The following is a 14289-nucleotide window of genomic DNA, read 5'->3' on the forward strand; positions in this document are numbered from 1 at the left end:
AGACTGAAGACTTTAAAAAGAAAGATTTGTTACAGTAAATGGGAGTTTATGTATAGCATACTGTATATTATGATTAAATGACGTCAAGAATTTATTATGAATTACTGACAGATGATTCTTATTGAACTTGGTTTTTGACAACTGTCTCAAACATCTGCTATAAACTCCATTTCACTAGGAATAATAATAATAATTATAATAAAAATAATAATAATAATAATAATAATAATAATAATAATAATAATAATAATTGCTTACACTTATATAGCGCTTTTCTGGACACTCCACTCAAAGCACTTTACAGGTAATGGGGACTTCCCTCCACCACCACCAATGTGCAGCATCCACCTGGATGAATAACACAACCACAAACTAAGCTTATTGAAGAATATACCTATTACTTGTTCCTTTGCAGCCTACACATGCTGACGCAGCTACCCACCTGAATTATTATCTTCTAGATTTCTTTTTGCTTTCTTTTGCTTTTCTTGTAACGCACTTTGAGAAGATACTCAGACTGTCTCTGATGCTTTTATCTCCCCTCTTGTAAGCTTACGTCCTGCAATTGTTGTTTTATTTGGTTGAGCAGTTTGAAATGTTTTTGAGTTGTGTGGAGCTCTCTGTTGCAGTTTGTGGATAAGTTTCCGTTAATGTGACTTTCTGTTTTTTTCTGATTGCTTCCGGGGAGAGCATGATGGGAAAAGAGGGACTATCAAGAAGAGAAAGAACGAGAACGCGGCAGGTGTAAATGTTATTGTTCAGCAATAAACCTTTACAGGAATATCTGTGTCCATGCAGTTCCCATCCGTACAGGCAGAGTGTTTAATCACCACCGCACAAACCCTACAGTTACACCCACGTGATATCCCTCCATTATACCCAAGCACCTAGTCTTCTTCAAACCAAGCCACTCTAGAGATCTTCATGGTCATTTTCAAATCATTTCATCTTCTGCTTTCCACTTCCTTCATACACTTAACCCTTTAATTACAAAGGGACCCTACCATTTTGAATTATAGTTCCTGATTGTGACAAAAGAAATAGTTCTATTAAATTAGACTCTGTATCATACATATGTTTCCTTGTGAACTCATTGACAAATGGTATTAATGGATATGTTTAAATTAAGGGAGGAATTTACTGTTTGCATTTGTCTTAAGATAATACATTTGTCATTCATGTTGGGTATGATTTGGTTTAGTTTTTATTCAATTTTTTATGTTACATATTAAAAACATTTTGAACATGTTGTTTCGCCACACTGTGTCTTTTATGAAGACACTGGACTGAACCTGCAGTCACATAAGTCATTTCGCAATTTTTGCTGCAGTTCAAGAAATACTTCTGTTTTAATTTGGAAATCAAATTTTGGGGAAACAAATGAATTTCAGTTACATAAAAGCAGGAATATTAAAAAATGCAAACGGTTTCGATATACTGTACTTACAGAACTTGTTCTGTCTGCAAATGTGTCTTTGATGTGTTTTCAAGAAAAAACTGATATCTGCATGTGAAAGGGGAGTGTTGAAGGATAATATCCAATCCAAAACGTTTTAAGGTGTTTTTAGTTTTATACTGTATGTATAAATATGAAGCTGAGGACAGGCATTTACAGTCAGAGAGAAAGCACTGAAGAAATCGTTACCTTGATACTCATACAGTACCTGCTGGACCAAGTGTGATTCAAAAGCTGCTTTCTTCAGAGTATAACCAAGGTAAGTTTTATTTCATAGCTGATGTGTTACAGGTCATCATTACAGTGTTTTACAGTATTTTCTCCAATTTACAATTGTATAACCACCGTAAGTGTTGTGATTTGCCTTCAGAATGTTTTACTATACTATATCATAAGAATATCAAGAAAATACCATGGCAATGTTTCTGGGAATCATTACTATCCCACAGTACATTTACTTTAGTAAATGTCTGATACTGCTGTACACCATAATATTCCCAAGGGCAAGCGTTGTACATTACTGTTACCAATCCTATGTATGGTCCTACTGCATCTTGCTTGACTAAATAATAATCACATAACTGTACATGTATCTGTCCTGTTCCTTGTTCCTCTGTGCTTTACTTGCTCTTCTGGTTTGTCTTGTTGTCTGGGGCTATATATTTCCGGGTCTCACTTTCCTCTCGCTCGGTATTGGGATTGGTTGTAGAGAGGCTCGCCTCACCACGTCGCCCCACATCCGCTACCTGAGGTCTTATGTCTCGTTCCGACTTCACCCGATACCTTGAGCCCGGAGCAAACCACCTTATTTGCTCTGTTCCTGCCGCTACACATAGGGTCCTCCCTTCTCACCGGTCTCTCTCCACAGCTATACCCCAGATTCCGTGACAGTTAGAAAATGGATGGGCAGATAATATACTGTATATTTAATTATTAATTGCTTTATAAAACTTTAAGCACTATTCCATCTTTTTCATAAACGTTTTCTGCATCAGAGTCTTTAACTTAGCCATTTGCTATGCTTATTTTGGAAACGTTCTGGCATGCTCGTTTGAACTACCTAATGTTTATTATCATTATAAAATGATATAAAGTTATAATGTTTTCCATGAACACTTGGTGTCGTTATTGCTGTAATGGATAATGAAAAGCTTGTAGCTTCATTGAACCTTTTGTAGAAAATGGAAAAAGTAACACTAGTAGCTTTTAATTTAGCTCATCCAATTAGAGTGACATACTGTACTGTAAGTCATTCTTTGAAAGTCATTCAAATCACTTAAAACCTCTTTTTTGTTTTAAATAAGATATATTTTCTTATTGTTTCAAATAGTATATATAGCCACTATGTACAATTCTAACAATAAATTGTCCGTTCTCTAATTACTATTAATTTATATTTCATTACGAATATTTCTGTTACTGCATTTAATTAAAAAATGAAAAATGTCAGTTAGTGTTACTGTACAGTATGATTAGTGCAGGAAAGCACTAATGGTTTAATAAACATTTACTTGTTATGATTAAAATAGGATTTGTGCAAAAGCCACATTAAGATAGATTCACTGTGCCACCTGGCAATTCCAGAGAGTAATGTAGTCCTGCAACAGATTATGTGAAAATCTAAAAAATGTTGGATTCTGAACATTGTCTTTTGTGGTTATTAAAATAGATATCTGGAAAAAACATACAGGCAAAGCCATGTTTGATAATCAAGTCACATTATATGGACATACAGTACACAACACATACAGTGCTAATAGGAATTTTACATACAGTTACACAATGTTTCCAAACTAAGACATTTTGTGACCTAATAGCTTGAAATCAAGACACATTTAATTAAAATGTATTTAATGTTCATTTACATATTGTAAGTTACAACCTCCAAGTGCAATGTAAATGCTCAAACAGAAAAGTAATTATAATTGAAAATCTAGAAAAGATTTTTTTATAAGTGGATACACCCCTTGGTAATACTATAGCAGTTGTAAATTAGGAAGGAGTGAACTGTGTATTGTTTATGTATAGTTTCTCACAGTGTACTTGTCTTCACCTCACTGCTGTCTTAAGAACTTATCTATATATGATTAATTTTGCTCATTTCTTCCTACAAATATAGCTTCAATCCACACTAGCATAACAATTAAAAATTAAGAAATTCATTATTAATTGCCTCTGACACAACCCGCTTGATGTATCAGAATAAAAATTAACACAGAATGTAGTTGGTAGTTTGGCATACTGTATATTTGTGGTACTGTAGATGTAACATGCCTTATTAGAATATAAGGAAACTTCTAAGTAGTAAGTACCTACTTGTAAGTTATGTGAAAAATAATGTTATTTTGTGTATGGAATTCTGTTTTGCAGACAGACAGAAAGTTGACCTCATCTTCAGAAAGAGACCATGTCTGACCAGGTTAAGACTTCAGGAGCAGCAGACAATATGTGTGAGTATGTAGAGAACTGACATTGTTTCACAGATAAACTGTATTTGCAAATCTACAGGAGCTGTCTGAAGGGATAAAATGGGCACTCAGGGCACCATCAACTCCCATGACAGTGAGCTCAAAGGCTGAGACTCCGATATCAATGACTCAGAAATTAATCTTGAATCTGATCTACACGAATTACTCTATAATGTCAAGATTGAAGGTTTCAAAGTTCCAGAATTCTTTAACATGTCATGTAAAAGAAAACACATGAAAGAGCTCTACAGCCAGATAATATTTAGATTCTAAACAGTTCACTTAGAATAATAAATACTGTATGTAAAACAATTTCAAGTTTCTCACTGAATGTTTGATTAATTATTTTCCCACTTTAGGAGGACACCAAATCCTAATAAACCATTACACTCTGTCCTTTTTTCTTATTGCTCTGTTTTCATTAGTTAGATTTTATATTCAATGTATTACTATTATATAATAGTCTTTTAAAGTTTAGCATATTTGAAGTTGGTGAAATTGGTTATTTTGTTCACTATTTGATTATAAAACTTATTTTTTTTTGTAAAGGTATGGTGCTGTTTGCCATGGAAAGATCAGGGCGTATCAGGATTGGACTGCCCCCAAATAATTACAATGACAACTTCAGTGAGTATTCGAAATATGTGGGAAATCTGCAAGGCATCTCTCACGTCGCCTTCAGCCCTCAAGGAACAATGTTTGCAGTCTGTAATGCACAGCTGTATTCTGGGTCTCCTCCAGCGAATCCAGATGAGAACTGGCTGAAGCAGAAAGCTCGGTGTATAGGAAGGTCTGGGTGGGATCAAGTTCATTCCCTCTTCTTCCATCCAAACGGCACACTCTATGTTGTCATGAAGAGTGGTGAACTGTACAGGGGTCCCCCTCCTGAGAATGAGTACGTGTCCTGGATGTACAGGGTTGCTACGAAGATAGGAACTGGAGGATGGTGCTTCCCTTCTCTGTTCTTTGACCCTGCGGGTATCCTGTACACTGTGACCACAGAAGGGAATCTGCTTAAAGGAAGCCCTCCGAATGATATGAACTACATCTGGAATAAAAACAGTGAGATTATTGGAACTGGAGGCTGGACAGAACTTACCCATTTCATGGCCTTCTCTCCTGATGGCAATCTGTGGTGTGTCTCCAAGAATGGAGGGAAGATCTACACTGCCCCACCACCCAGGATTGCCAGTGATAACTGGATTGGAAGAGCACAGAATCTTGGATCTGGCTACAATCAATTCCCAATCCTCGCCCTCACGCAAGATAAAACCATAAGTCAAATTTTAAGTTTGGATTTTTCTGTTAAAGATGCAAAGATTCTTTCAAAAGAGCCTCTGATAGTTGGGCAACATGACTGTGACAACTCTACCGGCTCTGTTCCTTACACTGCAACTTTCGAGTAAGTGCTGCATTCTAAGTTGTATTTTCATTTTTCTGTATATCACAAAATACACAATACTTAAAAAAATACACACAAAATACACTGCCAATAGATCTAAAACTTAAATTGTAGGACTGCTGGTAATCATTTGGCAAATTTAACACAAAGATGTTTAAGGGTAACAAAATTTGAATTGAATGATGTCTGAAAATTTATTTTGAGATATTATTAAATGAAAAATCTACCTTTAGATTCATTTCTACATATATGTTCAACTATAACCTGTCAGTAAATCACTTGACTCTCAATTTGACTTTAAACAATTTTAAAAATGTTATAGAAGTGGTTAAGAAGAATCACCACACTGCAACACAACTGGCAGGTGTGAGCCTGTATGGGAGACCTCCAGAGAGAGCTAAGAATGCTGCAGGAAGAGGTGTTAGTGGGACCAGTGGGGGGTGCCCACCCTGCAGTCTGGGTGGGTCCTAATGCCCCAGTATAGTGACGGGGACATTATAATGTGAGACGGATGAGACAAAAAACCGATGCCCTGACTCTCTGTGGTCATTAAAAATAACAGGGTGATTCTCAAAAAGTGTAGGGGTGTTACCATGGTGTCCTGGACAAATTTCAGATTGGAATTTAACAATCATGGTCTCCCAGTAATCTCCATCTATGAATTGGCTTCAACTCTCTGTTCTCCTCCCCATTGAGAGCTGCTGTGTGATGAGTGTATTGGTGCACTCTGGCAGAGCTACTCATTGATGGTAGTGGAGGGGAGTCCTTGTTACTTGTAATTATTATCTTCATCATCATCATCATCAATGTACTGCAATACATTTGAAAAACTACCAACTTACCTTCCTGTCCACTCTATATATGCTGAATTTAATGATGATGTCATGTGGGCATTTTTGGGCTTGAGGAGAATTAGAATGTGTGACAGGAAAGATGAAGGAACACCAGCAGAAGATACAAATATTACTAACATTGCAAAAGAACAGCCAAAAACCTGCAAAGAAACTACTTCGAAACTGTTGAATCCTGAGTTTGACTCTAGCCCAGTCCTCCTCCGTGAGGATTTTGCATGTTCTTCTCATGGTCAATGGCTTTACTTAGATAGATAGATACTTTATTGATCCCGTGAGGGAAATTGCAGATGCACCATCAGCTGTCTGTGTCTGGGAGGTTCCACACCTGGAGAGTGTCAGCAAGTTTGGGTAGCCTTTAGTCAGCCACAATTTGAGCAAGCAGTAACAACATGAGAAAACCCTCTCTTGCCATCTTCACTATCTCTGAAGTTCATGACATTCACCCGGCTGGTATGTCAGGCGAGTACTTACACAATTTCTCCTTCTCCCAGTGTGGTGCAGCCAGGTTGATACAGTCTGCAGCTTTGAAACAATAAGTTCTAAAATAAAATGTGATTTTTTTCAGGTTTTCTGAAACTGTTACCCTGGAAAGCTCTTTCACCCATTCTCATGGATTTACTGTGGAAGTTGGAGCATCAACAACCTTTAAAGCTGGAATCCCATTGTTGGCTGCAAATGAAACCACAGTCTCTATTAATGCCAGTACTACTCACAACTGGAGTTTTACAGAGACAGAAAGGAAACAGGTACAGTATGTTCCCAGTACTGGATTAAGCTATTGAAGATGAATGGTGCCTTTAAGCCCCCTGGGCTGTTACTCAAAGAAATTGAGCAAGACATCACTGTTTTGAATATGCGGAATGGAAGTAGAAAACAGGGCACTTGACTAACATGGTGACTTTGATACTAGAACACTGTTGTTATGCATATTTTAACTACAACTTAACTCCTTAAATTGCCTTGTTTTTTTATTAAGTTCAAGCACATCTGAAAAAGGCTCTACAGATGAAACACGGTCTCTTTTCTTTCCCTTTCAGTGTGGAATAAACCTTTACCTCTTCCTTTGTTTTTTTTATTGCCATAACCAGTGAACTGCTTTAGCTTACTGGTTTTGAATGCTGTATTTGTCCACTGTTTTCTGAAAGCAGAGACCCCAGCCAATGGCTTTTGCTTCTTTCATTGCAGATTGTTAATACATCCAGCCTGAATGCTACAGTGCCCCCTGGGGAGGCTGTGAGATTCAAGGCTGTAGTCCAGAAGGGGATTATTGATGTTCCTTACACAGCGAAGGTGCTCACTGTCTTTGGACACCAGACCACTATCACTGGGACATGGACCGGAGCTTCAGTTTCGAAAGTGGCAATAAAGGAAGAGCCTATTGTTAACTAAAACAGTTTCGTAGTTACATGCATGCAGATACTTTACCTTACAGAGCATTTATATAGGAAAATGCCAGTAATTTAACATTCAAAGCTATTTAGCTTTTGCTGTTATCTAGTAAAAGGGGTATTTCCTTCAACAGCATAAGTTTACTAATTTGCTTAATTTCTCTCGATCAAGGAATTTGTTTGAATAAATTTCTCTTTTAAACTACAATTTGATATGATAATTAGAACTAATTGTATGCCAAGCCATTTGTGTTGGATTGTTTAGAGCTATTGCATTTAATCATCTTCACTATACGGTACTTGGGTTTTTTCCTTAATTTTTGTAATAATTAAAAAATGATTATGAAATAATTTCATTAAATTATGATAATATTAAATTTCATTTCAATAATCATTTTGGTGCCTGGAACATATTTAGTATTTTTGTAATACTAAATAATGTAAAATGATAAGTGCGTCAATAAAATATTTGAAGGGTGTATGTTTTCTGCTTGTCCCTCTTTTGTCTTGTTGACTACCAGTGTCCAATTCCGGTCCTGCAGAGCCTGAGTGCAGTTTTCTGGGTTACCTCTTTCTAAAGATTGGCATTTAATAAACCAAGCCCTGGTTCTTGAAGGCTTAAACGTGAATTCAACTTTTTTAAAGGAGTTTATGATGAAAGCTCAGCTGTCTGTAATTTGTAATTAATCAGGACATCACTTTCTCACTTAACCATCATAGATACTGTACATTATCTCCCTCTGTCCCTTACATTTGTCTTTCGCATCCCTCTTCCACCCCATCTCCACCTCTGCAGCTACCCCTTGGTCAGTGTTCTCTCTGCATGGCCTCCCAGGAGGACTCTAGCCTCCTCCTTCTATGTCAAGAGGTTAACCCTGAGTCAAGTTGGCAAAGTTATCTTAACTTTCATTACTCGACTTAATAGTTAAATCTCTGTCACGGGAGCCGTTTCTCCCGTGAAATGCGTAGTTAAAGACTCTATACGAGATGGTATAATCCGGAAGTGACAGGAGTAGGACATCAGGTAGGACACAGCAGGATCAGGGCGGGTGGAAACACAGGGGGTGGTAACGGCAGTGATCTGGTGCAGGGGGGAGTGCAGGCGCACGAGTCCGAAAGGAAGTTAAGTAGGGGAAATCAGGGCGCAATCCAAGGTCCAGGTGCCAGGAGATCCATCCAAGACAGACACAGGGAACAGGGAACGAGGAATACAGATAGTTAAAACATTGACAGGACAAGGCCCTCCGAGCCCCAGGCTCAGAAGGTCAGGACACCGTGGTGAAGCCTGTGCTCTCGGGCCACTCCTGTGCCCGGTGGTAGGCGGGCATCCAGGCATCCGTCTTCCAAAGCTGAGCCCTGAACTATGGAGACGCCTTGCTTAAGTAGGGAAAACAGGATAAGACACAGCTGGGACAAATAAAACTGGCAACACATTGAAAAAGGTAGGAGCGCCCTATAGAGGAGGGATGATGGCCATCACAATTTCTTAGAAACCAGGATGCTATGAAATGAACGGGAACCTCCCTTTTCTGTAAAATCCATTCACTAACCAGTAGATAGTGTTTGTAACCCAGGGATTCTCTATATAGGAAAACCGAGTTTCCTTAAAGCAGTAGAATGGCAAATTCTCTTAACAAAGTTCAAATACTGAACTTGAATCTAGTCGTAAAATCTGATTAGAACAGGGAGCTTTAGTCTTCTGTCTTCCTCTCTGTCTTCTCATTCTCTTCTCTTCTCTCTGCTCCTACTTTCCTCTTCTCTCTGTATCTGCCAGTTTTTCTTTTTCCACTGTTCCTACGATGAATTTATGGTTTCCACATTATTAGAAACCACTGAAGAACTTAGACCCTGTCCTCTACAGGAAGATCTACTGTTTTATTGAACAAATGCCTCTGGGGTTTCCTTCTTTGGTACATTGGATCAGGGGCATGGAGAGGGCACAAACTATGCATGCCACTCCTCTAAGCCTGATACAGTGATATGCTTTCTCTCCATGAAAGAGAAGGCAAAACTTCATGCTTACTCAGAAGTGCTTCATTTTTAACCACATTGCTTGGTTGTGCACTATAATCTAGATATACTATCTCATGAGAGAGAGGGCAACTCCCTCTCAGTCCTTTGTGAACTGAGTTGCTTAAATTCCTCCCTGCTTTATTTCAGTGCTGCCAATGGGTGGCTTTCATGGTTCAAGGGTATGAATGTTTCCTGGTTGTATATATGGGTAACCTTGTGGTCTAATTTTATTTTGCCACAGCCTCTTGCTAACCAATCTATTGGTGATGGACCGGATTGTGAGAGGATGTCATTTTCCTCTTCATAGCAGGCCGCACTGTCACGCCCGACATCCCTCCCTAGAGGGCGCTCCACTGCTCTCATTATTGTTCGTGTCATTTAGCTCTCCAGGTGTACCCTTTTAGTGTTATTATTTAAAGACCAGCTCCTCCAGTCCTCAGGGCTCATCATTAGGGTAAGATGTCGCGAGGCTCGCCTAGCACCAGGAAACCCTACGTCCGTCTCCTGAGGGCATAGGCCTCATCCCCGACACCTCCCGTTTCCTGAGCCCGGGGTCTGGAGGATCTCGCCCCGTCACTCTTGGACCTCCATGTTTCGTTTGTCCGTGTGCTCCCCCCTCCCGGGGATTTTAACTTTGTCGCGTCCCAGGATGGATTTCCAGTTGATGGACTTTCGGACCGTGCTTTGACCTGCCCTTGGACCCGTTTGGATTTGGATGCCGTTTTGTCTTCCCCGTACACTGTCTCACGGACTATCACTATTATTTTGTGCAGTATTAAACCCCTGTGTGTTCCTTTTTACCACGCCTCCTGTTTTCTCCAGCTCTTACCGCATCGCATACGGTCTTCTACAAGATCTGACACGGATTCCAGTCCGTGTCCGTTACACACACTAGAAAACTTGTTATAATGGATGTATAGCCATTTACTGTAGGTTGTCTGATCACTTCCTTAACTGTGATCTAAATAATAGAAAGCATTTCTGTGATGCAACCCATTGATCTTTCATTGTTGAATGTATTCATAGGTGTTTTGCTGTTTGGTGTGGAGAGCTCAGGACTGGCCCAGTTGACTACAACGAAAGCTTCTATTATCATGCTAAACAAGTCCTATGCAGGGTCTCCTCCAGTGAATCTGGATGAAGACTGGCTGATGACTAAAATGAAAAAAGTTGGCAAAGGAGAATAGGATCAGTTTCACTTCCTCTTCTTCCATCCAGGAGGCAGCCTCTAAGATGTGGTAAAAAGTGGTGAATTTTACAAAGGTCCCCCTCCTGAGATTTTTATGCATACAAGCATTGTATCTAATAAGTCACTTTACACTTATTATAATGTAGACCAAGATGGCTGTGTAACATACATTTTGTATTCAGATTCAAGTTTAAAAAATTGTTCCTATAAAATGAGATGGCTTGAAGTTAGTTCAGTACATTTTCACCTTCCATGTCATATCAATTTTGATGCTTCCCTGACTCTTTGCTTTGCCATAGTATTTCATTACAAAGTTAATGTCCCGGAGTGCATAAAACAGCTTGCAGTTTTGTATTTCAGTAGGATATGTAAGAAACAATGTTCATTATACCACCCCACAAATTGCACAATGTCCCATTCTTTTTATTTAGTTAAGTTTTGTTGTGTTATTCCAACATTAGAAAAAGGGGTCAAGCCACTACCTGTAGTGGTTTTTAAAATAGACATTTGGCAAAATACATGCATCATTTTACATGGACATACACAACACATATGGTACACATCATTTCAAACTGCAGGTAATTGCTCGCTGTTGTACTGCCCAGTTTATAGAAACTCTATATGCTTATAGAAAGTCTAAACACCGTTTCCAACTTAAAACATTTTGCGAAATTGCAAACAAGACACATTCAATCAGAATGTATTTCACGTTCATTTCGATATTGTTACACACAACCCCAAGTGAAAGACAAACATTTTGAAAAGTTGTTGCAAATGAAAATCTCGGAAAATGGATTTTATAACTGTACACACCCCTTTAACAGTAACAGGACTTGTAAATTAGGAAGGAATTCACTGTGTACTGTTTCGGTACACTTGCTTGGACTCTAACTGCCTTCACCTCACTGTTGTGTTTTAAGATCTTCCCTACAGTACGTATGACTAATTCTGATCATTTTGTTCTGCATTTAAAGCCTCAACGCTTTTTTACCCCAGTGATCGCCCTGCGTTTGCTGCTTCCTGAACCCGCACTAGTTTAACAGCTGCTTCTGACAAAATCCGTCTGTGTGATGTATCAGAATAACGGTGTCAAGGGGAAGATTAATCTGTACTTCAAACTTGGAAAAATGATCTATCTGTGGCTTATATATTTATTGGGTAATATTAAAAAAATATCATTACATACACACGTATTACAAAGCGCCCCTTTAATTTGTTAGCAATGTAATTCGGGACTTCTATTAAACATTTAGTATTTTGTAAATTTGGAAAAAACACACAGTAAAGCTCAATTTAACAATATACGCAGTACAGAATCACAAGCTCAAGGGCGCTACGGACCGCAATCCTGTCTCATAATCACTGGCTCACCGGGTTTGTGGAGACCTGTGATGTGGAATGAGACTCTCAGTACACAGTCCGCGCACTGACTTGTCCACACGTATATATTTATATACAGCTCACATTCGTAAACTGAGCATTTCAAACTGTGCCATGTAGCAACACTGAAGTCAAGAGAAGTTGATCTTCAGAATTGTAACTGTCCGGGTTTATCTAGAATTATTGTCCCGTGTCTAAAGAATCAAAACGTAGGCAAACTTAGGCAGAGGGAGTAACTCTTCTCTGTTTTCTCATGATATATTTTTGTCCATGGTTGAATTGCAGCCTGAACAGTGTTTTGGCTGCTTTCCTCTGTTTCACACACACACTGTGCTGCCTGCTCACACTGTCCTGTGCCACAGTACAGCACATGTCTGACTCCTGCCTTATCTAGCACTGCTTTACCATCTCCAGCAGTAAAGTATTATAGGCTCATGTTAAAAGCAATAAATGGAGGGTGTTAAATAGATGCATCTATTCCAAAAGCACCACCAAATGAATCAGCTTTGCATAAAGTGTCCCTTGTGATAAACAGTTCCATGGTTATATTTCAGGTCGGATACCAGGATTACTATCAGCACCACCAGAGTTTCTAATTAAGAACCTTATATTACATTCTCACGCAACTTCAGATCAGTTTTCACATTTCTGAAAACCTATAGAGAAATGTCCTATAATTTTTCTTGAACTTCTCTCCACTCGCCCTAGTTTCTTTGACACACAGGACTGCAGGATCAGGGGAATACCACCATTGGGCCTGTGAAAGCACTTGTGTGTGTTCTTTATGTGCAAATTGTGACTATTCTGTCAAAAGGAGCTTTGCCTGTAGGTTTAATCAGAGTGTCTTAATTAAAAAAAATTGTATGAACTGTTTAATATACAGTATGATTCCAATTAAAGCATTACTAACCAATTAAAGGATCACTGTGCAGTACATGGGTGAAATAATGAACATCCTTTTTTATACATCCTAATTTTAGGATTGAGGATAAATTTAATTAACTAAAAAAAATTACAACTGTTTTTTGGATTACATCCTGGAAATTGTTTTGGCTGCTTTCCCCTGTTTAATACACACTGTGCTGCCTGCTCACACTGTCCTGTGTCACAGTACAGCACATGTCTGACTCCTGCCTTGTCTAGTTTACCATTTCCAGCTGTAACTTATTAGACTCCTGTTATGGTGGGGTGAGGTTGGTATAAAAGCAAAATTACCAGCAAAAACCACTGTAATTTAACTTTTGACTGTAGTGTAATCTGCAAAGGATTCCAACTCTCATGGATTACTGTAATACAGTATGAAAATTAGTACTATTAGCCTAAAATTAGAAAGTGATGCATGAGGTTTCTTAGACTATCTATTGGCTTGACAATAGGACCTCACAGGCTGTAACTCAACCACAGGCAAAGTATGACATGAGAGAACACAGAGGTCCCTCCAAACTGACTATGTCTATGTTTTGAATTTTTAGAGACGGGTGAATAATTCTAGATAAACCCAAACAAACAGCCCCAGTTTTGAAGATTAACTCCCCTTGACTTTAATTATGTTACTACATAGTACTGCACATCTGCTGACAGATGGGGGTACAATGTTAAAAAACATGGAATTCAATTCAATTCAGCTTTGTTTGACATTATACTTATGCGGCTGCACAGTATAGTGAAAAGTGTTACTCATTAGTCACTCAGGTGCAGTATATAAATAGAAGAGAAGACAGGACAATAGACTGTAACACAATAACAGTGTAACTAAATGAAAGTGTAATCAAACTCTGCATATAAGCAAACAGAGAAAGGAATACAACAGGACAAATACAGTGCAAAAGTAATTCGTGGAACAGTACAAAAATAATATGGTGATTAATAAATATTACATCTAGTACAGTTTTAAGTACAATTTCGGCTTACATTCAGTTGTCGTGTATGTAGTGGTGTTGGAGTACAGTCATTGTGGGTACAGGAAGAAGTTAGGAGAGATCATAGTATGATGGGAGGGAGTGGGGGAGTCACCAGTTTGAAGGCTCTGGGGAAGAAGCTATTTTGGAGTCTAGTTGTGTGTGACTGGAGCGTCTGGATCCTTCTGCCAGATGCGGTGCAGCTGCCATACCAGACTGTGATGCAGCTGGTCAGTATGCT

The 14289-nt window shown here is 38.7% G+C and overlaps 1 protein-coding gene across 1 annotated transcript; it reads left to right on the top strand.

Moving 5' to 3' along the window:
* Positions 1–1607: 1607 nt before the first annotated feature.
* On the top strand, positions 1608–8047 carry LOC138225087 (uncharacterized). Its single transcript, XM_069183932.1, has 5 exons — positions 1608–1715; positions 3827–3906; positions 4474–5326; positions 6746–6926; positions 7366–8047. The coding sequence occupies exons 2-5, from the start codon at positions 3864–3866 to the stop codon at positions 7567–7569; spliced, it is 1281 nt and encodes a 426-aa protein (XP_069040033.1). The 5' UTR covers positions 1608–1715; positions 3827–3863; the 3' UTR covers positions 7570–8047.
* Positions 8048–14289: the final 6242 nt, after the last annotated feature.

This window comes from Lepisosteus oculatus, chromosome 25 (assembly GCF_040954835.1).
Source record: "Lepisosteus oculatus isolate fLepOcu1 chromosome 25, fLepOcu1.hap2, whole genome shotgun sequence".
NCBI lineage: Eukaryota > Metazoa > Chordata > Actinopteri > Semionotiformes > Lepisosteidae > Lepisosteus > Lepisosteus oculatus.

What these genes read in the sequence shown, in the direction of transcription:
- LOC138225087 (XM_069183932.1), top strand. Translation starts at nt 3,864, where the DNA reads ATGTCTGACCAGGTTAAGACTTCAGGAGCAGCAGACAATATGT. An exon ending in AGGAGCAGCAGACAATATGT is followed by an intron (nt 3,907 to 4,473) that starts GTGAGTATGTAG and finishes TTTTTTGTAAAG; the next exon opens with GTATGGTGCTGTTTGCCATG. An exon ending in CCTTACACTGCAACTTTCGA is followed by an intron (nt 5,327 to 6,745) that starts GTAAGTGCTGCA and finishes GATTTTTTTCAG; the next exon opens with GTTTTCTGAAACTGTTACCC.